The 26,814-nt window shown below is 43.9% G+C and overlaps 1 protein-coding gene across 1 annotated transcript; it reads right to left on the bottom strand.

Annotated features, from left to right (window-relative positions):
* Nucleotides 1–1,296: 1,296 nt before the first annotated feature.
* Nucleotides 1,297–23,241, bottom strand: LOC144334587 (uncharacterized). The gene is made up of 4 exons (XM_077964899.1): nucleotides 23,092–23,241; nucleotides 20,590–20,785; nucleotides 15,631–15,742; nucleotides 1,297–2,924 (listed from the first exon to the last, which is right to left on the bottom strand). Exons 1-3 carry the CDS (start codon nucleotides 23,239–23,241, stop codon nucleotides 15,696–15,698), a joined length of 393 nt encoding a protein of 130 aa, XP_077821025.1. The 3' UTR covers nucleotides 1,297–2,924; nucleotides 15,631–15,695.
* Between the last annotated feature and the right edge of the window lie 3,573 nt (nucleotides 23,242–26,814).

The raw sequence follows: 26,814 nt of genomic DNA on the forward strand, positions 1-26,814 counted from the left end.
GCTCACGTCTATAACCCCAGCACTTTGGAGAGCTGAGGTGGGTGGATTGCTTGAGCCCTGGACTTTGGGACCAGACTGGGCAACACGATGAGACTTTGTTTCTACAAAAAACTAAACAATTAGCAAGGTGTAGTGGTGAATGCCTGTAGTCCTAGTTATTCAGGATGCTGAGGTGGGAGGATGGCTTTAGCTCAGGAGGTCAAGGCTGCAGTGAGCCATGATTGTGCCACCACTGCACTCTAGCCTGGATGACAGAACCAGACCCTGTCTCAAAAATTAAAAAGGATATTTGTTTACAGTATGAGAGCTGAAACGAGAAGGCAGAGCATCCCCTTGCTCCATCTCAGCTGGGAATGTGCACGTCAGGCTTCTCAAAATTGTCACTGCTCTGTGCATGCTTGCAAATGACCGCAAAAAGTCTTCGGACATTGATTTTGGGGTTATACATAAATGTAAGCGAGGAGGTGAATTTGCAAATATGGAATTGGTGAGTAATGAGGATTGATTTTATGTGCCAGGCGATGCTGGGGAGGTGAGAACCGATGTGACCTGTATTCTGCAGATGTTCTTGGAACTTCTGCATCTGACCCTCCTTTGGGGCTTACTAGGATCCAAGGCCAGAGGGGAGCTTTCTGGCTTCCCAGTCTGTGTTCCAAATGAACCATTTCCAGGGGTTCAGCTCCTCTGAGGGTGGAGGAGTCACCTTCAGCAGGACCCACCTTTGTATTTAAGGTGCAGAACAGCAGCAGCAGCTCTGTTTGTACTGTACAAAGAACAGCCTCTTGTAATTTGGTTCTTTTTGAACAGTTGCTAATAATTTTGCACTCAATTTCCATTTAAATGGAAACATTAACCTCTGGAGCCTGGAAAGGAGCCTAGAAGGGGCTCATAAGTACGGCTCTTATCCCCACGGCTCCGAGTGTCCCAGGGGTCAATCCAAACATACTTATAAATCACTGTCCTCAATAGATGAGGGGTTCACTCCTATTTTGAAAGACCCTTGCCCTCCCTCCCAGTACAAAGTTCACTTTCTTGTTTACTCACCTTATCCAATGTCTGGAAGTTCTTCCTTAAGTCCAACCTGAAGCTTCTCTGCTGGAACACTCAGCCTTCTTTTTCCTGGATCACGTGCAGAAGAGACATTAGAAACACACCTGAGCTGATAGTGAAGCTCCTAACAAGATGGGCAAGTGACCCTAGGTGGAGGCTGGAACAAAGCCCAGGGATCATCAAAAATAGCATTTTGTCAACCAGCAACAAGAAGAATCCAAATGATCCCACATGAGTCACAAAACATTTTCACAGATATTATTCTGTTTTATTTTTGTAATTCCTCTGTGAAAAAAGTATCTCACTTATCTGATTCTACAGATGAGGCAACTGGGGAATAGAGTTAACCCACATCAATTACAAATTGGCAGGGCTGGGGCCCCAGAGCCCCTAGCCTGCACTCTGCAATGATTGTGAAATTCTGAGAGGCTGGTCAGCTTCTGTGTCAAGAAATAAATGATATTGATGACATAACCTAGAATGCAGTCATTGGGTATCCCTAAATCCTCCAACTTCCTACTCTAAGATATCAATCAAAATTGGTCTTCACTGCCCCCTCACAAGTGGCAGAGAACCCATGCTCTTCCCAGTCTTTGTCCTGCATGGCCTGCACCCTAAGACCTTGAATTACTTCTTTTTTTTTTTTTAATTATGGGTTCTCGCCTTGCATTTTGTCTCCTGTGTTGGATCTCCCTTTTTGGCAGATATTATCTTCACTTATGGAGAGGACGAGCAGGGGTCTACAGATGTGAAGTGACATCTGCTTGCTGCCTGTGGTTGGGTAGCTGGGATGCTGCACAAATGCACTGTTGGGAGAGTGGAAATTCAGCCATGCAGCATTTGCCAAATCAGGAACTATGAGGTGCTACATCCAACCAGAATATTCTCTTATTTATCTGTGCAAAGAGGTGTCTTCTATTTGCACAAAGACACCTTTTATAGGCTAGAGGTGGCCCTGAGGAACATATTCAATGTCACACATCCAGAAAGTCTGTAGCCAGAGTGGAAAGCCAGGTCAGCTTCCATCATCTGGTCTCATGTGCCCTTCTTTCTCCTAGTGCTCAGCTCCTGGAATGGGAGAGGGAGACATGGGGAGGTGGAGGTGGAGGGGAGAGGGGAAGGACTGCCTCCCTGTTTTCAACTTTCCAATCACCCTCTTCAGCCTACTTATCTTCTGTTTCCAATAATGAAGCAATCTTTTTGGTCAGCACCCTCCACCCCCATTCTTTTCTACCACTTGCAGTATGGATTCTAAAAATAGCAATAATTAGACAAGTCTGCCCATCATTCCAGGTCTTTCTTGTCTTTGTTTAAATTCTGTTGGTTTTATCTCCTATAATTTCTGACTGATCTGGAGGAGCCTGAGCAGTGTGCAGTGATACGTGTGCAGACTATGATTAAGTGTGGGTATGTGTGTGTGAGCGTGCATGTGTGTATATGTGCATGTGTTCACATATGCATGCTTGTGTGTGTAGATGCATGTATGTATGCATTGTGCACATGTGCAATGTGTGTGCATGTAGTGTGCATGTATATGTGTGTGTGTGTATATATATATGTGTGTAGTGTGCATGTGTGTGTGGTGCATTTACATGTGTGTAGTGGGTTTTGCAATGAGGAGGAGGCAGAAAGGAGTGTGGACCCATTATCTGTTGTTATGCATTAGTTGTCCCTCTCAGGATCCTTGACACACAGGGACCCTCTCCTGGATGTTGGTGACCCAGTCAGGTACTTTCTGTTTGCTCCTCCAGATTCCCTCTCCAGCCTTCTCAGCTCTACTCCCTTTCCTGGGGCTGACTTGATGGATCACAGCAATGGTTCCTTGCACTCTTGATTTCTATCAAGTATAGCCAAGGAGGAGTGTAGGTGGTCAACTGGAGGAAAAGGGGCATGTAGGGTCAGGGCATTTATTCCCCTGGCCTCTTTCCTGCAGACTTGCCTTGGGCTGGTGGCCTTCCTTGACCATAGCCCCTCTCAAGGAAACCCTCTCTGCAAGCTTATTTCTTTTGGGTTCTGGTCACTGCCCTTTCCTTTATTCCTCTGGATTAATGTATTTTCCCTTTCCTCCCATGCCCTGCCTACATTTCTGTAAACAGTCTTTCATTAAAGCCTCCTCAAGTAGTCCTAATTTGAGTGTGCTATGTGTTTTCTGTTGGAATCCGACTGATACAAAATTCTCTTGGTCACTGCCATTGGCTAGTTAGATTGTAACCCATATGATGGTCTCCATTTGTCTCTGTCCTTCAATATCTGTGTCTGGCCCCTACCTCTGTGGAGGAAAAGGTCGGGCAATAAGCTTTACTATTTCTTCAGCTGAGCTCTTTGGTACAGGCTGCTGCTTCTCTGACCAGTGGAGCTGCCATTCTGCTGGGAAGGAGGGCACCCTCTCTCTCCTGCCTGTTGCAAGTATTTCCTCACCTATTTTTCCTAAAGGGTACATCCACTGGATCAGTAAGATGGTTTAAGAAGATTTTTACTCAGGAATCAGGTACTACTACCCTGGTTAATTGTCTACCTCCCTCATTTCCACGCTTAGAGCAAAGCCTTGCTGCCAAGCTCTCTGGAATCTTCCACACCGATGCTGCGGGGCCTTCGGTGGATTTCCAGCCTTGACCACAATGTTACTCCTTTCCTCACTATTTTCTTTTAATCCTTTCTTCCCCTGATGTACTGCTTCCACTTATTTTTCTCCCCAGACATTACCTCTTCCTAAAGAAAGAGCAAAGTCCATGTTCATTTAGCACTTTTTTTTTTTTTTGGGTAGGTTTCAGTCTTGGTATTGTAGGGGAGGAAAAGCTTTTTTCTGTACCCTCTTATGTCCTGTACCTGGGGATGGGCAAATTAAACTGACAGAGGACAGATTAGCAAGAGAAAAGAAAGAGCTTATTTATACGCACAAAATGTGTACACATGGACACCCAGTGATGAGTACTCAGTGATGTGTAACTCAAAGGGATGGTTAGAATTTGGAGCTTATATACCTAATTTAGGAGAAAGGGTAGGGAGAGCAAAGGCTTCTATGGGAAGGACAAATGGGTTTCTTTAGGAAAGACAAATGGGTTTTTAGGAGAACAAATAGGAGGTAAAGTTTAAGATAATGTTTGTTTATGCAGGTGTGAGTGGTCTTTCTGTCTTCTTTACGGCCATACAACTCCCCCGGAGAGGAGATTCATGGGAGATTTATTCTTGGTTTCTCTCCTGGGAATAGACTTGCCCCAAAGAGGGAATTTATGGCAGTTCTCATTTCTCAGAAGTATCTCTGTTGAGTCAGATAAGGGGAGTTCTGGGAAGTCTTCTTTCTATATCTGTTGAATCTCAAATATCTTCAGCTTAAAATAATCTTGATGCCAAGTCTGGGATTCTGAGTGGGTTCACACAGTGTACATTGCAGGTTAGTAACTTTTCCCTTTGGCCTGCTTTCTACTGGCTCTGTATGGGAAGGATGGACCCTGGCCTCAGTAGCTACTGGTTCCACAGGCAGATGGGGAAGAAGGGGTGAATTCTGGGCCCATGAATGGAAATAATGTGGTTGTGGTGGAGGTGCTGGGAGAAGAAGGTCCATTTTGAGTAATGGCTTGTTTTTCCCTGCTAATGTCTTCTAAGTTAAACACGTCTCCCTACAATAGGGATTAACTTCCTTCCACAACCTTCACTTGGGAAATTATATTCTCCTTAGCAACTTAATTTCATCTTTATTTCTTGTGAAAATTTTCCTCCTCCTGTTTTGCATTACATGGCAAAGCTCCTTTATATTTCATGATAATTAAGGGTGGTGTTCCTGAATCCCTTCTTCCGAATTCTAGAGTGGAGAAATACATTTTACTCCACTATAAGGGCCAGAGGGCAGAGGGCCTGTGAAGTGAGAACACTTTTGTAATGGTCAATTTTATGTGTCAACTTGACTAGGCTCAGTTGTGTAGTCAAACACCAGTCTAGATATTGCTATGAGGGAAGTTTTCAGATGTGAATAACATTTAAATCAGCAGACTTTGAATAAAGCAGATTATCTTCCACAATGTGGGTGGGTGTCATCTCATCAGCTGACAGACAGGCCTTAAGAGCAAAGACTGAAGCTTCTGGAAGAGGAAGCAATTTGGTCTCAAGATTGCAACAAAGAAACCCTTCCTGAGGTTCCAAACTGCTGCTGCCTGGAGGAATTCAGGCTGAGGCTGCAACATCAGCTTTTATCTATGTCTTCAGGCTGCTAACCAGCTCTACAACTTTGGACTTTACAGCCACCAGAATTGTGTGAGTTAATTCCTTAAAATAAATCTCTCTCTCTATCTATATCCCATTGGTCTGTTTCTCTGGAGAACACTGACTAATATCCTCTTACTGTCCATTGCCTTTCTCAAAAGTGTTCACAGGGTGTGTGTTTCTGCCAAGTCACCTGTCCTAGGAACAGAGAGCTTCAGTTAAGTCTCAAGAGCCCGGGAGAAGACAAGGGGATAAAGTGAGCAGGTATGTGTGGGTAAATTCATAACTAAACTTCATACTCCTAAAGATGTAACAACGGTCACCAAAGTAACTTGGAATACCTGGAGGGCAGAGTCACACCCTGTGTATCCTGTCTTGACTTTCAGGAGTCCTCAAATCAGAGTGAGTGGTGGTAAGGAAGAAAGTGGGTGAAAACAGCAAAGATTAGGGGAGCGTCTGGAGTTGGCTGGAGGCTCGGAGGGGATGCACAGCAGAACACTCAGGGCCTTTCCCTACTGGGAGGAGTGTGACAGACAGGAGCCCTGCAACTGTTGCAACCGCAATCGGAAACAATGAGCAATCTGGGAAAGAGCACTGGAGAGGGAGCTAGTAGTCTGGGTTCCTCACCCAGTCCTCACATGACATTTGGATCTTTTCTCTCTCTCTCTCTCTCTCTGCAGGGGCTTGCACAGCTCTGCACACCCAGCAGACACTGACAACTGCTACCCAGCTCCAGCTACTTAGAACAAGGGAATAGAAGCTTTTGATTTGTGCTTTCTTATGTTATCACAGACCAAAGGAACTCAATGTAATTTTTTTAAAAAAACATCTGATTTAGCAAATCCCAAGCAATAGTCACCAGCTAGCCTTCCTCAGTTGGGATAAGGCCTTACTAGGTTCTGGTCAGAGAAAAAATGAGACCCAGAGGAGAGAGAAGGTTTACAGTATGGCAGTTTGCCCACATCTGCAGCCTGGAAGGAGTTAGGAAAATTCAGCAGGCTGGGAAGACTTGGAGACTATCGATTTTTACAGAGAGTTAGCAAAATGCTGTGCATACTTTATTATTCATGATGACTTTTTCACAAGTTCATGCCTCATTCTGGTGTATCCTCTTCTGTCCTGCTTTCTTCTGCACTCATTGTGGAAATCAATGGGGGTATGGTTCCAAAGGAATGAAAGAGAGGATCAAATTAGCTTGAGACACAGCTCTTTGGTTGACTGAGGCTAAGCCAGAACTAAAAAGAGGATGCTTTCCTTGGTCTAATCCTAACAAATCTATGATAACATTTTATTACCAATGGAGGGTGTCCAGGTTCCTGGCGTCTTGAACGAAGAATTGGGCAAAACACACAAAGTAAGGAAAGAATGAAGCAACAAAAGCAGAGATTTATTGAAAATGAAAGTATGCTCCTCAGGGCGGGAGTGGGCCTGAGCATAGGGACTCAAGAGCCCTGTTACAGACTTTTTGGGGGTTTAAATACCCTCTATAGGTTTCCACTGGTTACTTGGTGTATGCCCTATGTAAATGAAGAGGATATTTCCTGTCATAGCTGAAGTATTTCCATTTGATTTAGTTCTAGGAAATCCTTAGGTTTCCTGCCTTCCAGACCCTATCCTATCCTACCTCGATTTGATTTGGATTTGTTCCTCTTTAGGAATTCACCCATGTACATTGAGCACCTAGAACACTGTCAGGCACATGGCAAATGCTCAATAAACATTTGCTGAAGTAATGTCCGAAGTCTGGTGAGGAGTGTAGGAGGAGGCACGGGGAAGATGTGCAGCTTGCTCCCTGTGTGTACCTTGGCCGAGTCTCTGAACTTGCTCAGTCCTCGTTTTCGTTTTCTGTGGGTGTGATGAGAATGACTAGTATCTAAATGCTAGTCATGAAAGATGAGAATGATGATGAGAATGATAGCATCTAAACTATAGAACTCAATCCATGGTAATTCTACTTTCTTTCCCTTTTCTTGGGAAGAGGGTAGAACACTAATATCATAATTGACTTCAAACAAGCTGTTACCCTATCTATACCATAAAATGTAAGCATCAGTAAATGTTAAATGAAATGTGTGAAGGAAAAAATGAGTAGGTGAGAAGGGGCCTTATAAATCTTGTAATGCAAGAGTTTGAAAATATTTTTCTTTTAAAGCAGGAGAAGTCCCTTATTAAACAAAAGCTCACATGGAAGCCCAGGATATAAAACTACCAAAACCACATCTGTTGTGACTGAAGTGGGTGGTGGGGGGGCATGACCTTGGGGCATTTACAGTTCTGTTGTCTCTTTTTAGGGCTTCACTCTCCCCGCCCAACTCCCCCCGCACCCATCACACCCTCTCTGGCCTTGGGCTGTGGTTTGCTAGTAAATGTTTAACAACTGACTCTGGGGTTGGGAGTCCTGATTTGTAGCATTTTCACATTTCCGTGGTGTGAATATTTCCACTGCTTTAAGCTACTATGTGGCAAGACTGAAGGTAGAGTTGGGACTCTGCTCAGAATTATATGCACCATTATATAGTTATTTCACCAAACCTACAATTGCTGTAAACAACCTCAAGGATATTAAGAATTTGATGTAGTAAATTAATTGAGTGGTAAATTCTGAATATTTATTACCTTTGTTTTTAATATAATTTATCTAATTATAAGTTTATATGCCTGTAATTTAATTTTTTATAATGACTTCAATTAAGAACAAGAGAGCAAAATTTTCAAAAATTGAGCAACTGGCTTTTAGGAGCTAGTATCAGCTGGGTCCAGCATACCACTGCCTCTGGGACATCTGTTTTGAAACCTCGGGTTCCAAAGAATATGCTTTAAATGATTGATGTATAACTCCTAACATTAGAGGGCAGGAAAAATGAGAGGTTATGACTTTATGAGGGTCGTAGAACTAGTAGTTACTTTACTCTAGAGCTAGACATTATTCCTTTTCCTGTGGTAGAGAACCTACTCTTCTTGCCTTCTGAGATGTGCAATTAAACTACATTTCACAACTCCTCTTGCATCTAGGTGAACTTCTTGGCTGAACTCTGGCAAATGGGTTTTGACTACAAATGATGTGCACCACTTCTAGACTTGTCTAGTTACAAAACATCTTGTGTGATCCTCTGTGCTCTTTCCTGATCCCCAGCCATGTAGAAGAAGCCAAGTGAAGGGCTGTGGGGACCTAGAAGACGGAGTTGTCACACAATGGAAGAATCCCAGATCTCTGAGTCACCATTTGGACAAGAATTTACCAGGACAGGTGCCTGAACAGGAACCCTGGACTTTGTGTGAGTGAGAAACAAACTTTTATTGTGTTAAGCCACTGAGATTTTGGGTTGGTTTTTAGAGCAGCTGGTGTTGCTTACACTGACTAATACATCTTGAAAGTAAATGATGCAAAACAATTCTACTTATTCACAGGGAGTGGTATTTATAAGGGAAAAGAATAATAGGGTGGCATCAATGTGGAGTCCTGATAAGTAAGCAACAACAAGGAAGGAGCCCCACGTAGGGAAGAACAATTGTTCTGAGAGACTGTTAATCACAAACAACCTGCTAGCCCCACATCCTGTTCCCAAATACTTTGCTCAGTATGTAGCCCCAGCAGCATGACTGTCTGCATGTAGACCCTCCAGCATGACCCTATAAAATTTCCCTCCAGCTACGGCCTCTTGGCAGACAGTCCCTTCTCTGCTGTGCTGCCCACTGCTTTCTTACAACGTTATCTTTGTACTTTCTCAAATAAATCTGCCTTTCTTTACCCACAATTGTCTTGAAAAATTATTTTACTGTTCGTGATGCCGGTCCCAGCCAGTTGCACCCACAAGAGTCAGCAGTAGGGGGAGGAATTAAGTCATCCAAAGGATGAAAAACTCTGGAGTGTAATCAAAGAGCACAGGAGAGCAATCGAGCAGACTAATTAGAGTCTGGGGGATCTTGCATGAAATGACTGTGGGCGAGAAAAATAACAATGATATTAACACAGATGATTGTAGTGGTCAGGAATCTTCAGGTACAAATAACAGACACCAATTTGAGTCAGCTTATGCTTGGAAAAGGACTGTTATTTTAGGTACACAGGAGCATCTCACGGAGGCCAATGGCCAGAACACGGCTTCTGAAGGGTCTGGAATCAGGACCTGGGAATCACAGGGACCCTGTCACTGTTTCTTGTCTCCATCTTCATGTCTGCTTTGTTGCAGACCATCTTATCAGTGACCACTTCCCGCCCCATAGTGAGTGAAAGGTGGCTATCTCCCAGCTCCTAGATTCATTGTTAAAAGCTTAGCCAGCCACAGACTGAACTGCATCTCTCTTTGGCCTAATTCCACACACAACAAATTAGCTCTCTTTAGATCAGAATTCCAGAGTCCATAAAGAGACACTCTAGTTGGCCCAGATTGGTCAGGTGTCCACCCTGGTCTAATGTGCTATGGCCAGAAGGTCAAGTATACAGTATGAACATGGCTGCAAGGGGCCTTCCCTCTAGACAAAGGGAGCCAATTCCCCAAGAAAGTGAGATCATTGTTGACTCAAGGTGGCTCCTGAATATTTCTATAGGCAGAAACATCCCACTAGGAAGAGGGAGGAAGGGGCAGGGCTGTATATGCACAGTTCCTCTCCCAAATCCACCAGTCAGGTAACTGACTCCATTTCCTTGTGGAGGGGTCAGGGATGGAGGAAAGAAGGTCAGAGTGTTACTCTGGAGAGCTTCCTCCATCCAGAGGGAACCATCATGAATGGGATAGATGGGTTCCACCTTCTTTCAATAATGTTTAGAAAGTGTCAACCACAGTCCTGACACAGAGTGAAGAGTCAGTGTAGGTCAGATCCCTTTCTCCCCCTGCCCCACCTCCAATATTCTCTCTTCTTATCACTTGATTTCTTGCCACTGACAGTGATGGTGCCATATGGAGCCACATTGAAGCCTGAGGTGAAAGGGAAAATAAATTACAGTAATCTGGTCCTGTCTTGATTTTGTTCTTCATGAAGTACTTGCATTGATTTTGACTCTTAAAATATGGTATTAACATATTCTTTGTCTTGATTACTGAGTATTTGGCACCCTCTTACATTTTGTGCCTAAGTCAAGTGCCTTGCTCACTTCAGCCTGGTACCAGCCCTGCTTGCCAGAGGCAGTTGAAAAGGACCCCAGGATACATTTCCTTCCACAATAACTAGCCCTTCCTGAATCTCTGATTTAAGGTTTAGTTTAATATGGTTTTGAAAAATAAAAAAAATTTTTTCACTTATGTGTACAGGTGATGCAGGATATTTCCCTGACCCCTTTGCAAGACTCGTGACAGGGGTACCTTGTGTACTTAGCCTGCAGCATTCAACTCCTCGTGGGAGGGAGTGGATGAGTGTACAAGGTGGGAACTGGAGTGCACGAGCACTGGAACCAGCTGGCCACTTCCGCACCGGTGGGGGTGAGCTCCACTCACTCAGACCTGCTGTGTTCCCCCCCTCGTGGGAGGGAGCATGCAGATGAGCAGGTGCAGGAGCTTGGGAGAGTGTTTTTGGGCACTGGCAGGACCAAACTCTGTGCGGGCCCAGCAGCAACATCTAGTGGGGTGTTCATGACCCCTAAATCCCCAGAGGGCATGTTACAGTGCTCCTTTAGCTCTGCCATCCACGGACAGCTTAAGTGTTAACAACTCAGTTGGCCCTTTTGTATTTGCACACTTGGCTTCTGAGCTCTTCCAATGTCCGGGAAAAATGAGGTTGCACAAACGAATTGAAGGATGATAAATGTGGGGGATTTTATTGCTGATAAAAGTGGCTCTCAGCTGGAAGGGGAGCTGAAAAGGGGGTGGGGCAGGAAGGAAATCTTCTCCTGAACTCCAGCCATCTTCAGCCAGATTCTTCTCCACTGTTACACCATCAAGCTGTCCCGCTGCAGTCAAGCAGCTTCTCTCTAATGTCCAGCCATAGTCCCCAGTGTCCAGCCATAGTCCCAGGTGTCCAGCTGCTTCTCCTCTCTTCCAGCTGAGTCTGAGGTTTTTATAGGCACAGGATGACGGGGGCAGTGGGGAGTGGTGGGCCATGGGTTTAGGAAAAGGCAACATTCGAGCAGGAAAACAGGGATGTCAGTTCTCACTTTGGGCTGTGGTTTCAGGCTTGAGGGTGGGGTTTTGTTGGGGACCTGCCCTTTTCTGCCTAGAATTTCTCTGCCTCCTGTCCTTATCACATGCATAGTGTCACAGAAGTTATCCAAGTTTCCTTGCTTCTACAAGGGAAAATGGCAATGAGAGGGAGGAAGGGATACATTTTGCTTTAGAAATGTATTTTTAATTTTTTAAGGACAGTCTAATTAAGATGACTTCTTTACTACAAAAGCAATACTTGTTCACTATAAAAAATTAGAAAATACAGATAAAGCAGGAAACAGAAACTATAAACTGTAGGGGAGAAAAAATAATTTCTTTTCTTTATTTCTTTTGGTTCTAAGTTGAGATACTCTCCTGAAAACAAAAGTCAGACTAACAAAAGAAAAACAAGCAGAAGTTTATTAACATGTACTATACTCATCACACAGAAGAGGCCTCAGTTCAAAACTCTTTTTCTCTCTCAAGGCAGTGGCTTTAGAGGCCTTGCTTAAATAGTGTTTTAACAAAGAGCCATAAATTCTATTCAATGACAAGACAAAGAGGAGAGTATCTTCAGGCTTCCAAAAGGCACGAAAATGTGGGAAGGTAGATTTACGGTAAGAGTAAAGTCAGCTCACAGATCCTCTGGCAGCTGCTGTCTCTGAGATCTGCTTCTGAGCTGATAAGCAAATGTAGGGAAGGGGCCTACTTGTGGGTGGGGAAGGCAGGGAGGAGGAGCAAAGCGTGCCCTGCATTTCAACCTTTTTTGGCTCAACAGTCTTCAGCATTTTAGAGAGAAATATTTTGATTTCCTTCAAAACATTAATAACTCACCATTCCACGAATACATACCTTAGCGTTTATCTTTTTGATTGATATATGTAGATTTTACAAAAACAGTATGGTTTTGAATAATATTTGTGGTCTTCTTTTTCCATTTAAAATACATTGCGAATCAATGTCTAAGTTTAAGTAAATACTTCTCTACATCATTATTTTTAGGGGTTCACATTTTGACTGTGTCACACTATTTGACCAACTTCCTATTGCTGGACATGGAATCTGTTTCCAAGTTTTCATGATTATAAACACTGCTGAGCCAAACATCCTAGCTGTGTAATCTTTTGGCACGTGTCTAATTGCTTCCCTAGGATGAATTCCTAGAGCAGGACTTGCTGGGTCCAAGCGAATGCACTCACGTAGAGGTTTTTTTCAAAAATACTTACTGGCAAGGTACCGTCTAAAAACCTGTGCTGATTTATACTCTCACAATGTGTATGAGTCCCAGTGTCCATCAATTTAAAGCCCAAACCAGAGGCCTGAGCAGAAAGTGAGGCAGATATAACTAAACCCATACAACCTGGACATGACTGTAATACTCTCATCTTATGGTAAAATCAGTGGCATCTTTAAAGGTGCCTGTACTGGAATACTGGAAATGCTACAGAGAAGGATTTCAGACAAAGTTTAAGACAAGAAGCCGGAAACCCATAAGTAAAGTTACAAGGAAGATGATCTTCTCTTTCTTTCTCATGATAGCAGTGAGCTCTGATCCACTAGGGGGGACAAAGGGCCCTTCCCCATTTATTCCAACTCTCATCACTGTCCAAGCTTTTTCTAGATTTCTAACCCTTTTTTCAAGTTTTAGACATTTAATTCCCTTGTCTCCCCTAAGGAGCATTTAGACAATGAGAATCATCAAATGGTAATATCTTCTTTTTGTGAGGGTTGAGGAAGACGTTTCTTTTTAGATTTGCTACCTGCTACTTTCCCAAGTCTCAGGTATATACATTCCACAAGTTATCATCACCATTATTGCCAAGAAGCCTCCTGCTGGTGAAGCACCCTTTCAGATGACTTTCCTTTTGTCTCAAAGACTCCTGGGAGGTAGCTTGCTTTTTGTCCCTTTTCAATAGCTGCCACAGCTGATTTTACATCTTGGGGATTTCCTTCTCTGAGTAGAGGATATTTAAAAAAATCTAATTATTGTTGTGATTATCTTACCTTGGCAGTTAAGATGAGCAAAGTGAAGATGTTTCACTTTGTGCATTCTGTGCATGGAGATCTTTTCTGTAGACATCTTTTCCCCCTTGGGAAAAGACAGAAGTGAAGGCCTTTCCATTGTTCAGGGTTCAAGTAATGGCTCCACATGTACCGTGAGCTCAAAACAATGTTCTGTGGATCATGTGACCCAACATATGAATGTTTTGGTCTACTGAGCATCCCAAGAAGTAAAATAATAGTTGGAGTTTGAGGAAGGGGCATAGAAAAGGCCCAGACCCAGGTCAGGTGCTTGGGTGGCTAGACTCATCTGGTGTTAGGCTTGTCCAACCTTGTCAGAATGAGGATGTGGGATCCAGTGCTTCTCTGGTCCTCATCAGCCTCTTACATCAGGTCAGTGTGAGTCTTTCTTTTTTTTTTTTTTAACTCGGGGGCCCAGAATAGACAGTAGAGCCTGGGAGACTGGTGCCTTTTCCATCTTACTTTTTGGTCCATCCATGCCATAAATGGACTTCTTTTTCAATTGCTTCATGTCTTCACGTTTCAGAGTGTTCAGCTCAGATAAACCATTGGAGAGGACCAAGAGACTGTACATGATTGACATGAGTCCACTGAAGTCATCCTCCACCCAGTAGTACCCTCTAAGATGATCTCAGGAGGATGTGGTCTTTCTGGCTCCCTGTTTCCTTACTGTTTCTGAAGTATATAAATGTTTCTCACTTTAAGATATTATATATATCTTATAATATCTAATAAGATATATAATATATATAATAATGTATATCTTATAATTATAACATATATATATCTTATTAGATATCTTATTGTAAGATAAGATTTTACAATCTTAAGATTAGATAAGATTAGATATATATAGTAAGATATCATATATTATAATAATATATTATATATTATAATAACTATATTATGTATCTTATAATAATAAATATTATATATATTATATATATTATAATAAATATATATCTTTATATATATATATATATATATATATGAGACAGAGTCTCGCTCTGTCCCCAGGCTGGAGTGCAGTGGTGTGATCTCAGCTCACTGCAGCCTCTGACTCCCTGGTTCAAGTGATTCTTCTGCCTCAGCCTCCTGAGTAGCTGGGACTACAGGCATGCACCACCACACCCAGCTAATTTTTGTATTTTTAGTAGAGACAGGGTTTCACCATGTTGGCCAGGATAGTCTCGATCTACTTTAAGATATTTTAAAACCACTAGTTAACAGAAAGAAAGAAGCTGTGTAATAAAATTAGCAAACATGTGCCAGGTAAGATGAGGCAATTACCTGAAGTTCTCATGTGATCTATCTAGAAGTGTTGATGGGGCTGGCTTGTTGTTCAGAACCCCTCCTTTGATTCACTTCCTAGAGCGCCAAGAGCAAGAAGCTCTAGCTCCATTTATTTCCAGGTCTCTGGGTGTGGAGCCCCTCAGTTCCCCCTTTCCTAGGCCAGGAGTCCCTCCCCTTCCTCTCAGAGCCCTGGAGACCCATTTAGGCAGAGCATCAGGTATACATCATTCTCAAGGGAAGAATAAGAGACAGGGGATGGCTGTCTTTTTCCTAGTACTCGGAAAACAGTAAGTGAGTGGATAGAATTTCTCTACTTTAATTCATTCTCTTAAGCCTTTGATACCAGATACGCCACTTATGGAAGCTAAAATCTAGTTTTAAATGGTGTCTGATATTGTAAAAAAATTTTATGTTGAGCTATTTTAAGTTTAATATGTCCATATTTCATGATGCTCCATAAAGAGTACCATGCCTGAGAGTTGTTCAGCCATAAAGAACAAGTTTGAGTAATGCTGAAACAGGTCATATGGACGCTTCTTATCTCAAGTGAGGCATTTACATCTTGGAAAGATGGCGGATTCATGTGAAGGTATGTACACATCTTCCACTTGCCTCTAACAGAGCATAAGCTAAGCAGAGGGATGAGCCATTCAACACCTGGGCCCCTCTTCTTGATCTTCTTAAGTCCAGCCATGCTTTTTTTCTGTTTTTTTTTCTGTGGTCCTCCTCATTCCTATGACCATACTCTGCCTTGCAGGCAATAGAAACTATACCACTTTGCAAATCTCAATTTCAAACACATTATTTTCCAACCTACCAATTGTTCTACCTTCCTTGCACCGATACCTCCTCTTTTACAAATCTTTGCCTTCTTGGAGATCCTTAATCGTTTGACCCCACTCATTCCTCATTTCCACCAGCACCTGCTTAGCTTTACTTCCTAGTCCAGCCCAAATTCTATAGTTTTTCATGACAGTTCCTTACCAAATACCTTCAGTTCCTGTGCTCTTCTCTCCTTTCATTAAACTTTTGTCTTGTGAAACTCCTGTAGGGCTTCTAAGTGCAACTTTCCTTCTCCATGCCTGTTTCTGAGCAGCAGAGCACTAATGGAGAAAGCCACAAAACAAAGTTTTTTTTAAAAGAAATTAATTCATGATGACACATTTCAGTTGGGGAATCATAGCTGCCTAGCAACTCTACTGTGTTCTAATAGACTTATTCTTCATTTTCCAACATAATCATTTCACATCTTTTCCTCCCTCTTCAAATTCCGTATTCCCTTATCAGCACTCATTCTCCATGGGTGACCTCAATCCTTTCCGAAGAAATAGAAGCTACTGGATGCTAATTCCCTATTGATCCTACAAATCCACCTGCATCAGCAACCATTTCCTCCTTCTCTCTTATTATAATGGAGAAATTATTAATTTCTTCCCTATTAAAAGTCAATTCTCAGATGCTCTGGTTCTGCCTCCTTCTACATTCTTAAAGATTGTGTTTCTTGGTTATGCCCTGTCTCTACTGTGTCATTAATTTCTTCCACTCTACTGAATCATTTGCATCATACAAACGTGTTCTAGCATCTCCTGACTTATGAAACATCAAGAATATAGTAACCTTCCCTCAACCCTGTGCAATTCACCCAGTGTTTCCTTTTTGTTTTTCCTTCTTCTTTTTTTTTTTTTTTGGTGGGTAGGGGAGGGAGTTGTTTGTCTTGGTCTCATACCTCATATTTACAACTCAATTCGTTCCCATCTGGCTGCTTCCACACTCTACTGAGACTGCTTTTCTAAAGGTCACTGATGACTTTCCAGTGGCCAAATCAGTCCTCCTCTTGACCTCTTAGCAGAATTTGACACTGTTGTTTATATTTCCTTCTTGAAACATGAAACTCTTTGTGAATGCTGTGACTTCTTGGCTCCTGTGTTTGTTTTCTTTTCCTACCCCGTGATCCACTTCTAGTTTTGTTTGCTGGGTTCTCCTCCTCTAAACGCTGGACTTCCTTGAGGCTAGATCATGAGACCTCCTTTCCCTTATCTACATTCTCTTTCTAGATATTCTCATTCCTGTGACTTTAAAATGCCACATAGGTACTGACAATTGTCAGATTTGTCTCTCCAGCCCAGCCCTATCATCTGAACTCCAGACTTTCATATCCAAATATCTACTTCACATCTCCTCCGGAATGTCCCACTGACATCTTGAGTTAACAAGTCCAAAAGAGAACTCTTCACTCCCACCTCTTCACTCAAAACCTCTCTTGCCTTGCCTGCTCTGTCTCAATAAATGTCACTGCCACTCATCCAATTACCTAAATTAGAACTCTAGAAATTGTTCTTGATTCTTTCCTTTCTCTAACTCCTACCTTTCTAATCCAACAGCAAATTCTGTCAATTATACCTCCAAAATAGATTCTGCATTCATTTCCCATTTTCTACTGCCTTCACCAATCCACACTGCCATCACTTTCCAACAGAATGATTGAAATACTCTTCTAACTAGGCTTCCTGTTTCAACTTTACCCCTTGTATTCCCCAAACAGCAATACAAATGACCTTCCTAAAATATCTGTTAGATCATGCCACCTACCTGTATAAAATCCTTTAATGCAGTGTGAGTAAACCCAGCTCTTTCCCCTGCCTAACACAATACTATACCATCTGTCCTTACTTTCACCCCTTTAGGAATGGGATTCCCAATTCTGTTTGTTCCAGTGAATCTGACTTTATTTAAATACTCTATAGATTCTTTGTTCTCTGGGTGTGGCCCACTGTTCCAGATGGTCAGCCTGAAATGATCTTCCATGATTTCTTTCCAATGAGAGCTTCTCACAGAGGCCTTCTTTAACTATAGTATCTAAAGAACATACCCTCTTTCCTTCCATTGTCTACCTTAGTCTTTTATTTCTTTGTTTCATTAGCATAATGCAGAAGGGTATTTTTGGTTGTTTGTTTTCTATAATTTTTACTAGAATTTATATTCTATGAGGACAGGAGTCATGTCTTCTGTGTTTTCATTGTGCCCCTATGCCTGGGGTAGTACCTAACTTTCAGGAATATAATTGTAGAATGTATGGATGAATAAATAGTGAATGTTAAATAAAGATATAACACCCAGCCCATTCAATAGACTTAATGGATCTTAGTTTACCTTCTCCTCAGTTCATGTGTACCTCCTCCTTTCTGGGATATAACAGGGTAACCCATTATGAAGCTAAACATATTAAACAAACTATTTCTGTGCAAGATGAGCGACCAGTTAAGGTTCTTATTTTCTAGGATTGGTCTTGCCTTTCTTCAAATCCAACAGTCACTGTAGAGTAGGCAACAGGGTTTAATAAAGAAAAAAGGGCTATGAAGAGAGGAGCCCAGGAATGAATCCCTGCAGTCCTACTCTTGAGCTGTGCAACCTTGGGCAAGACATAGTCCTCTCTGATCATTCGTTGTTGTTTTTTTTTTTTTTCATTTGTAAAATGCGGAGAGTGATATCTCTTTTGTCTACTTCAAAGGGTTATAGTGGCAACTAGGTGGGATAATGTAAGTAAAAGACCTTGTCAATTGTAAAGTGTTGAACCAATGATTTCTAAGAGTTTCACCAAACTCTTTTTGTCAGGAAGTCAACCATGACTTTCAGATCCCTCCAAGGAATGATTTAAAGGTGCCTTTCTATAGTGCTTGACCTCTGCTAGGCTAGGGCTAGCTTAAGTCCTGTGAGCTCTTCCCACCCCACCTCCAGTTCCTACTTGTACCTTTCCCATAGAGAACATGTCAGTTGCTCTTTCTCCATAAAGCACAGTTCTGTCTGGTGGGACAGATAGCACGTGGGGCTCACCAGCCATTGCTGCAGAACCAATGGATGATATTTCCTGTTTGGGTCGGTCAAGGCTGATGGTCTGGAGCAGCCAGCCAAACCTGCTGTTCAGCATGCCCCTGCCACCCACAGCCCCTGCTGGAGGGGAACTGGAGCTGTGAAAACTTAGCTCCCACTTCCACCCATCTTGCCCTTTGTGATAGCTGAACAGGTACTCCAGCTGGCTTGGCTACTACCAATCTTAGCTTCCACAAGAAGAGAGTCTTTCGGCTCTTATGGAGCCCACTGCTCAGGAGTGAGCTGGGTCATGATGCTGTACAAAGCAGTTTCTCCAGTTCCCCAGCTTGGGAGTGTTTGGCCCCAGGGTGCATTCTGGTGATCCCCTCTCACCTGTAGGTTTTCAGACAGCTTCATGGCCATGGGTGTCCCCCAGCCTTCCCCAGGCCTCAGGGCTTGGCTTATGTCATCTTTCTGCTTTCAGTCCCACCCTGTCCTTCTCTCTCCTCTCTTGTCTTTCTCTGTCTTAACCTTCTGTCACCCAGACGGTGGGGATTGTTAATGGGTCCTCTTATTCACGAGTCTCCACATTCTGTCTGATAGACTACTGCAGTGGCTGCTCAGTGTGGGTGTTGAGTGCCGGGAAGGTTGTGTCTCCCAGGTGGGGCAAGAGCTCTTTGCTCCCCGTGCTGTGATTCAGTCGTGCCCCTATATTCTCTCAGCTGAAGGCTCTTCTGCATTGCCCAAGAGATCAATTTTATATTCCTTATCCAAGCACTCAAGGTTTCCTTCCTAATGTGGCTCTAAGTGTTCTCCCTAGGCTTTCTTCCTCCCGTGCCCCAAGTCCCTGCTGGGGCCTCTCTGCTCTACTCTGTTCACTAGATACATTTTCTTTTCCCGCCTCAGTCCTCCCATGCTCCAAGGCTTACTCAAAAGTTTCTTCATTAATTTGACCCATGACGCTCTCTCTTTGCTCTCAAGGCCAAGCATCTCTCATCTGCACAGCACAGAGTAGCATCTTCTTTGCTGTTTTGCTTCATTATCCTTGTGTTCCTTGTGCACTATGTTTTTTCATTCCTATTAGATTTTAGGCTCCTTAAGGTTGGGATGGTATCTTTGCTTAGTGGTCAGGAGCGTATTTTGAGACCAAGACAAATTTGAGTGCAAATTGCGTCTCTTCCTCTTATCAGTTATGTCATCGTTAGCAAGTTACTTAACTTCTCTGGGCCTCTGTTTCTTTATAAAATGGAGATGATAATAGACCTTACCTTTTAAGGTAAAAAAAAAAAAAATGAGAAAGGAAGAGGTAATGTATGTAATGTATCTAGCACAATACCTGGCATATAATAAGTGTTCAATAAATGATACTAATAATAGTTATTTTTAAAAAGTCTTCTTTATCCCACAGCACCCATCCCAGAGCCAAGTGTATAGCTGATGCTCATCCAACAATTGTGGATTATCTAGCAATCTATATAGATTAATTCATACCAAGGGTTAAGAAGGAAGGAGTAGAACCGTGAACAGGCTTGCCCAGGGTGCCACACAGTGTAGCTGGTGTCAGTGCCCAGGTCTAAGAGTGCTCATGAGCTGTGGAATGGGTCATTTATCCCTGGTTTGGCCTGGAGGAGGGTCTGGCATCTGCTTCAGGCCTTTGCTATCCTAGTTCCTGGTACTAGGAGGACTACGTGCAACTGTATCTCTGCATCCATTAATTGTAGCCATTTTACACCTACACAAGATGATCCCCTAAGACACCAAATTATGCCATCCCCTTGTCTTAAAAATGATCACAAGGCCAGGCACAGTGGCTCACACCTGTAATCCCAGCACTTTGGGAGGCCGAGGTGGGTGGATTACCTGAGGTCAGGAGTTTGAGATCAGCCTGGCCAACATGTTGAAACCCCGTTTCTACTAAAAATACAAAAAATTAGCTGGGCATGGTGGCAGGTGCCTGTAATCCCGGCCACTTGGGAGGCTGAGGCGGAAGAATCACTTGAACCCGGGAGGCGGAGGTAGCAGTGAGCCGAGATCGCGCCATTGCACTCCAGCCTGGGCAACAAGAGTGAAACTCTATCTCAAAACAAACAAAATGACCATAGCATGAGGCCTCGAGATGATGGAGAGCTGACCCTTTTCTCACCTCGTGTGCACCGTCTGTCTCTGTGGGTGTCCTCAAAGCTCCCAGGACCGTGCCATGCTAGTAGCAGCTTCCGTCGCTCTGGGCCCAGCTCTAGAGGTGGCCTCAGGTCAGAGTACTGCAGACAGAACTCAGAAAACTTTGCAAAAGCAGCAGGGAAGAGGGGACGGGCAGCTTCTGGGAGAGAGGGAGTTGGAGCCTGACAAATGGAGATACCTTGTGTGAGATCAGCAAAAGAGAAGACGCAGACACTTGACCTGGTTTGGAATTATTGCAAGTCCATCAGGCTCTGTGCAAATTGAGACCATAATTCAGATTGTTCATATCATCACCAGCATCCCCATTTCCATTAAGCCCTGCCGTTCGTCTCTCCTGGGCCTGGCTCTGTCCAGCAGCTAATTGAAGGGGTCAAGCTAGCACTAAATCAACAAGCCAGTCCAGAGAGGTCAGCCCCCACCCCAGTCCTTCCAACTCAGAGGCTGTGGTTAACCTTGAACGGAATCTTATCTCCTCCTCAGCCTCAGAAGCAGCTTCAGTGGAAAGATGCTTGTTAACAGGGTGTGGTGAAAAGGGTACTGGACTAGAGGCCGGAAGAAGTGGGTTTGAACCCCAACTCTGCATCTCACTAGCTCTGTGACCTTCAGCAAGTTATAGAAACTGCTGAAACCTTGGGTTTCTCATCTGTAAAACGAGAAAGATAAAAGGCATACCTGCTCTATCTACCTCAAAGAGTGATATTAGGCAAATGCTGAAACATAGGCAAAGATGCTTTGAGGTTTATAGAACACTATGCAAATGTAGGTGCTTGTGGGTGCTTTCCTACGTGGCCTCCAGGGTCTGTGCCCAGTGGATACCCAGCGTCTGTCCAGCTTCTGTTCAGGCTGGCCTTGTCCCAGGTTTGGGGCTCTGTCTCCCTGTGCATCATGTCCCTTCAAGTAGGAGACTCAGAAAGAGCATTAGGTACCAATAGGGCTGGCAGCCAATGATGCGAGGCTGAGCTCTGGGCCCTCTCCCTTGGCCCTACTCACATGGAAAGGGAAGCAGAAAAGGACTTTTACTGAGCACTTACTTGACAGGCCCCTCCCTGGCTATTCTTCCTGCACACATACACTCTCCTTAGAAAATACCTCCAGGTAGCTATCATTATCTCCAGCTTTCAGAGGAAGAAAGTAGGTCATAAAGAAATTAACTCACTTGCCCATGGTCACCTAGCCAGTGAGTGGGGGATCTGAATTGGATTCATTCTGTCTGCCTCAAAGCCTACCTCTTCCGACCTCACCTGCTGACTCTCAACAGACCTTTCTGTACTTTGTCCTGGGGCAGAGTCAGGGCCGGGGACCAAGTGGTCACCCTCAGGGAGCAGGATTCCTTGCCGCAGAGGTAGGGGAATGCTAAGCACAGGTGAGGATTTCCACCTCTTTTGGAGACAGAGGGCAGCAAGACATCCTGGGGATTGTCCTGCACCTGTAAGCTCAGGTCTCGGTCCTGCCTGGGGTCAGCCCCCATGCTCGCCCTCTCCCACCTCAGCCCCCTCTCTGTGGGTATACCCATCTTGTTCCCCCCACACACAGCCCACCTGGGCTCTGACCCAACAAAGAGCTAGGTGCAGGGCACTGTGCTCCAGCCCTTGTTCTCTAGCCCCGGACCACAGGGTGTGTCCCCATCACTCACCAGGGAGCCAGTGCCAGCCTCATGGCCTCAGAGCAACACAAACCACCCACTGTGGCTGGGGCTCCTCTCCCAAGCCGGGATAATTATTTCAATGGAATATTTTAAAGAGTCCTTTTCTAAATTAAACTACTAATAAATGGGATAGTAGCCGAGAGGGAAGAAAGGTCTCTGCTTAACATTGAAATAGAAATTAACCAGAAGGGGGAAAATAATGTCCTGAGAGGTTATCAGGAGGCAATTTGAATCCTGTTCCCCTGTGGATGGAGTCATCTGAAGTCTAGCTGGGTCTGCCTGCTGTGAGGACCTCAGATGCTAAGGGGAAAATGAAGTCAGCTGCCACAGAGGCCCCAACTCCCAGCTATGAGAAAAACGCTGGAAGGTGGACTTCATTTTCCATGTTTTATTCAAGACTATTTTTTCCAGATATGCCTCGTGCTCAGGCTCTGAGTTACCACAAAAGCATCCAAACCCAGCCTGTGACATTCACCCCCGTTCCTACCACCTCCCTTGCTGAGGAAGGTCCTTTGACTCCTCCTCCAGAGGGAAAGAATAAAAAATCAGAACCCAAATGGCTATGGAAAGGGCCCTCTCCACTCTTTCAGCTGGGATGGGTCATGGCCCACTGTGGGGGCTCTGGTTCCAGGACTGACTCAGGGCTTCTTCAGCTTCCATCTGGCCATCTGACCGGGGTGGCATTCCAGGGGAAGTGACATAGCCTCCTGCCACTAGCGGGGAAGGGCCATCTGGTGAACAGCTGCCTCTGGTTGTCTGAGACACCTCGTTAAGGTGGCATTGGCAGCCGCCTGCAGAGGCACAATTTGTAGTGTAGCTTACCCTGGTCTTGCTTCTGCCCATCCAGGGTGCTGGCCGCTTCCTCTGCTCCTGGGGAGTTGGCCCCAGTCCACCAGGACCTCCTTTCAGCGGAATGTTCTCCTCCAGTTCCCCTTCCACGTGCTGACTAAGTGTGTGCCTCACCCTCAGCATACAAAGGTTTGCTGGCTGGTAGGCCAGACTCTCAGGGCCCCTCAACCTTCTGGCTGCTCAGGTGTGACCCCTGCTGGTGGGAGTTGAGCTGGCCTGGGGGGGAACTTTTCTGGGCCTGGTCGCTGTAGCTTTCAGAGTCTGTTTCCGGCAGGAGCTGGCTCTGCTGTGTTTGTGTACATTTGTTCTTTTTTTTTTTTAAAGCTTGAATATTTTATTTCAACTGAGCAGTATGTGACTTTTTTTTTAAAATTTATTTATTATTATTATACTTTAAGTTGTAGGGTACATGTGCATAACGTGCAGGTTTGTTACATATGTATACTTGTGCCATGTTGGTGTGCTGCACCCATCAACTTGTCATTTACATCAGGTATAACTCCCAATGCAATCCCTCCCCCCTCCCCCCTCCCCATGACAGGCCCCTGTGTGTGATGTTCCCCTTCCTGAGTCCAAGTGATCTCATTGTTCAGTTCCCACCTATGAGTAAGAACATGCGGTGTTTGGTTTTCTGTTCTTGTGATAGATTGCTAAGAATGATGGTTTCCAGCTGCATCCATGTCCCTACAAAGGACACAAACTCATCCTTTTTTATGGCTGCATAGTATTCCATGGTGTATATGTGCCACATTTTCTTAATCCAATCTGTCACTGATGCACATTTGGGTTGATTCCAAGTACATTTGTTCTATCAGTAGACACTGGGGATTCCCGAGAAAGCTCCAAAGGCAGCTGTAGCCACAGTGGAGAGATAGCCATCCTGCCCTCTGCCAGGCTGGCCTCAGGGCAGTCATTCACACAGACCCCTCCAGTCCACAATCAGGGCTCCTTTAAGAAAGGCAGACTCTATACATCAAACCACAGCACCTTGTGCTCATCAAATCGTGTGATAGGTAGAGAGGAATGCCCAGTCCTAGCCTTCCTGTGGGACATTCCTTCTGATTGACACCACGGCGTGATGACGGTGGAAATTCACTGGATTCATTGTCTCCATGGGTACGTTTTTTCATGGAGAAGGGCCTGAAGCCAGCAATGATTTATCCTAACTCCAGAGCAAAGAGTTGGTTCCAGTGGCAAGCCTGCAATGGAGTGATGATTCTAGATAGGGATGGGCCAGAGCCTTTCTGAGAACACCGACGGTAGCAGACGACACCACTTACGGAGTGTTTACTGCGTGCCAGGCATGCTCGTTTGAAATGATCTGCTAGTAAGCATCTTGCTGTTCTGCATTTGAATTCCGACCTGTCACCTGGTAGCTGCGGTCTTTGGGCAAGCCTCTTACCCTCTCTGAACCTTAAGTCCTTCTGGAGGTAAAAAGACATACTTTACAGAGAAATTGAGATGATTACATTTATATGATCCTTGTATGTGCTAATCGCAAAGGCACAAGACTCCTTGTCCAGTGATTAGCACATATTCAACATTCAATAAATGGTAGTAGTTCTTTCATTGCATCCATTTCCTTTTTTTTTTTTTTTTGAGCATGATTTTGTGAGGCTAAGTGAAAAAAATATAGGGTATTAGTGCTTTGCAAATTGGAAGGGGAACATGCAATGTGTTTATTATTGATGTGATTTCTCACCCTAGGCAGTAGCAAACTTCTCCTCTCACTGTAACCTCGACCCCCAGCAGGGCAGCTCTCCCACCTTCTGAGTCTAGACCCCGTCTAGGAGATGAGAGGGAGAACACATCACGCTCAGGAGCCAGACAGGCCGTGCAGCAGTACCATCCAATGTTGTTACCTCCCAGAATCATCCCCGGATTCGTCTTTAACTCCTGTGATGGTGTCTCATCGGATAAGCCAAACTGATTAGCCACATGAGAAAGTTTTTTATTCCCAAAGTTCAGAAAGCAGTCTCCACATTGCTTCTCTGTGCCTTTCTTTGTGAGAGGAAAGGAATTAGAGTGGATCGTATCAAGGTGAAAGTCAGTCCCATTCTCTCCCTACTTCCCTGAGAGCCAGCCTGGACCTGCTCAGAGGAACACTGTCTTCTTATAATTGCATTTCCTTTCTGTCCTCTAAAAGCTTTTGTGCACCATTCCTTCACCCATTCACAGTAACACACTCTTTGGTTGGCCTTCTTTTCTCATTTCCTTTGCTTTATTTGGTAGCTGTTCTCATTTTTTTTTGCAGACTCTACTCAAATACATTTGATATAAAGGAAAAAACTTAGGACTTAGCATCAGGAAACTCAGTTCTGACACTAGCAGGGCGATTTTGGTAAAATCACTTAACTCCTTTGTGCCTCTGTTTCTTTCATTTGGTAAAATGGGATTAATAGTCAAATTACATAACAGATATTAAACTGCCTTGTAAATGATAAGCGCCATATAAAACTAGTTACGAGTCAAGTCTCACAGCCTCTGAGTTCCTTCTTGGCCCGGGTCTTTTTCTTCCTAGCTACTCAATACGAGGAAGACAGAGAAAAGCTAGCATGTAGTTAGAGACCAAATAACCAAAAAACAACCACTAAGTGCCAGGTGCATTTATATGTAGTATTCATTTAATACATTTTGTCTTTGTTATGGAAATTTAAAAAACTTGCCTCAGTTTAATGTTATTTGTTCAACACCACACAATGATTAATCGGAGGATTTGAATTCAAATCTGTCTGATGCAAGAAGCGAGGCTTTTCTGCTTGTGGTAGGAGGCTAAATAACGGCCTCTTGCAAATATGTCCATATCTTCATTTCCGGGACCTGTGAATGTCACCTTATATGGCAAAAGCGACTTTGCAGATGTGACTAAGTTGCAGATCTTGAGATGGGGACATTATTCTGGATTATTGTGTGGGACAGATGTCACCACAAGGGTCCTTATAAAAGAGAAGGTGCTATGAAGACAGTAACAGAGAGAGATGGAGAAAGCGACCACGAGCCAAGAAATGCAAGAAATATAGCTGTGGTAGCTTGAAAAGCAAGGACATGGATTCTCATCTGGAGTCTCCAGAAGGAACCAGCCTTGCTGATACCTTGCCTTTAGACCAGTGAAACTGATTTCCAACTTCTCGCTTCCAGAATTATAAGAGAATAAATCTGTCGTTTTAAGCCCCAAGTTTGTGGTAATTTGTTCTTGCAGCCGCAGGAAATAAATACACCATTCTATCACACTGTGCCCTTCACCATTTCATATTCTCTTTGCCACCTAAAAGGCCCAAGTTATAGCTTTTCCTAAGCTCTCCCATGTCCTAGGGTGACAGACTGGCCTTCCCAGTCAAAGCAATTGGCTGGCAAATACTTAACAGATACCTACTAGGAGAACCAGCCTGTGTAAGGCATTGTGAAAGATGGCAAGAAAGGGTCTTCAAGGAGAATATTAGTTATCTGTGGTGCAACTCTAAAATGCAGTGGCTCAAAACTGTCAACATTTTATTACCTCCCACGGTTCTGTGGCTCAGGAAGCCAAGTGGTTCTGGTTCAGAGTCTCTCATAGGGCCTCAGTCAAGATGCTAGCCAGGGCTGCGGTTATCTGGAGGCTCGTCTGCGGCTGGAGGATCTACTTTCAAGATGGAAAAAAAAGGTCTAGGATTTAGCATTTTAAAGTGTCTGACATTTCTTTCATTCTATAGTAAGTGA

The sequence above is a fragment of the Macaca mulatta genome, chromosome 14 (genome assembly GCF_049350105.2).
Source record: "Macaca mulatta isolate MMU2019108-1 chromosome 14, T2T-MMU8v2.0, whole genome shotgun sequence".
In the NCBI taxonomy this organism is placed as follows: Eukaryota; Metazoa; Chordata; class Mammalia; order Primates; family Cercopithecidae; genus Macaca; species Macaca mulatta.